This window comes from Gekko japonicus, unplaced genomic scaffold (assembly GCF_001447785.1).
Source record: "Gekko japonicus isolate JY-2015 unplaced genomic scaffold, Gekko_japonicus_V1.1 scaffold578, whole genome shotgun sequence".
Taxonomy (NCBI): Eukaryota; Metazoa; Chordata; class Lepidosauria; order Squamata; family Gekkonidae; genus Gekko; species Gekko japonicus.
In genome coordinates, this window is record NW_015168668.1 from 127,424 (window position 1) to 128,996 (window position 1,573).

Here is a 1,573-nt window from a genome sequence, read left to right on the forward strand (position 1 = left end):
TGGCCTGCTAAAGCTGCTACTTCTCTCCAGTGATCCCATGATCAACAATGAGAATTCAGATGCACTGCCTAGTCTTAATATTTTTGTCTTGGCTTTGTAATACATTTGTTTTGTGGTATTACAACATAAATTATTTTTCTGTAGAATTAACTAATTTTGAAAGGCAGTAAAATTAGTCCTATGCACATGTCCTCCAATAATATCTCTAGACTTAATTCTGAGTAAGTGGGCTTAGGATAAAGCTACTATGTGTTATTTAAGTTGCTACAAAAATTTCAAATACAAACTGCTTTGTATGCTGCTACGAAAAGGTGAAATAGGTGAAATATAATTTAAGGAATAAGAGTGTACAAATAACTTTAAAAGCAAGTGTTCTTTAATATGTACCCTGGATACTTAAAAACATCAAGTATTGTTTTTAGTAAGATGCACAATTTAATTTACATATCAAACTAAAACTGTCAAAATAAAAAGTACAAATTATGCAGCTTATTACATACAACTTGTAAAAAGTAGCCATGCCAGCCTATAAATAGTTCTGTACAACCGGAGATCTATGACATCCTGATGTATATGTTCATCTTTATTTTCTTCAATGTACAACTGAGTTCAAAGGTTCTGCTCGAATGTTCCCCAAGTCAAGAGAAGAGTCTGTCTCTTCGTCTATTTCTCCAATTACAGCACTGTAAAAGGAATTAACGTGCTATTGGTGAAAAGCATGTTCCACTTTGAAATAAACGATACAATAGTACAAAATGTTTTCTATTTCAAGTGATTTCTTTGGCTTTAGTATAAATTAGAATACTATAGGACCTATGAAAATTAAAATATTGTGTATCAGTTTTATATCACAAACTTCATACCTTTTGATGAAAAGAATTCAGTTCAGAAGTACAGACTGCATTTGCATCAGATATGAAAAAATTTAAAATTCTATTAATACAGTCTGGATTAACTTCCCATTTTACATAAAATTACTCTTGTCAGAACAAGCAATTCTACCTATCGGGGAAAAAGACGTATAGAAAACACTGCATCGGTTATCTATTGAACTTTTAGTATGACTTAATGGGAGGAAATAAACTCTGTTGGATTAAGTCTTTTGAAGGAGAACACCAGACTGTCTGCATTGAAGAGAGTTTGAGGGGACTGTCCAGGAACAAACATCCCCCTAGTCAAGAGACTGATGCTCAACATCTGTTGTTGTATAAGAGGTGTAACTGCAGTGTCAGTAATACAGAAATGTTGAAAACACCTGGGACAGGAAGAGCCCCACAAACACTGGAGGCATGAATGTGGGGAGAAACAAGTTTTTTGTACATAGTTTCAATTCCTATATTACCAGAACAGCAACCATAACATTCTTATAATACAACTCAGTCTGAGAGAATGCATTAGAAGTAACACATTAAAAAACTTGTATCTAATTTTCAAATAGATCATCAATCCCTGAGAGCTAGATACTTGATTTTCTACTACAGCTTCAGTTATGTTACTAGAATAAAAGCTGGACTTACACATTGTCTCCTCTTACAATGTACAATCCTAAAACCACTTGTTCCACTCCTTGTGA

At 33.4% G+C, this 1,573-nt stretch overlaps 1 protein-coding gene across 1 annotated transcript in view; it reads right to left on the reverse strand.

Moving 5' to 3' along the window:
- Positions 1 to 375: 375 nt before the first annotated feature.
- Positions 376 to 1,573, reverse strand: part of LSM8 (LSM8 homolog, U6 small nuclear RNA associated) — a 6,150-nt gene continuing 4,952 nt past the window's right edge. The window contains exons 4-5 of the mRNA XM_015415316.1: positions 1,518 to 1,566; positions 376 to 683 (exon numbers count right to left, since the gene is read on the reverse strand). Of these exons, the coding sequence (XP_015270802.1) occupies positions 593 to 683; positions 1,518 to 1,566 (140 nt within the window). The 3' untranslated portion in view covers positions 376 to 592. The remainder of the gene's footprint in view (positions 684 to 1,517; positions 1,567 to 1,573) is intronic.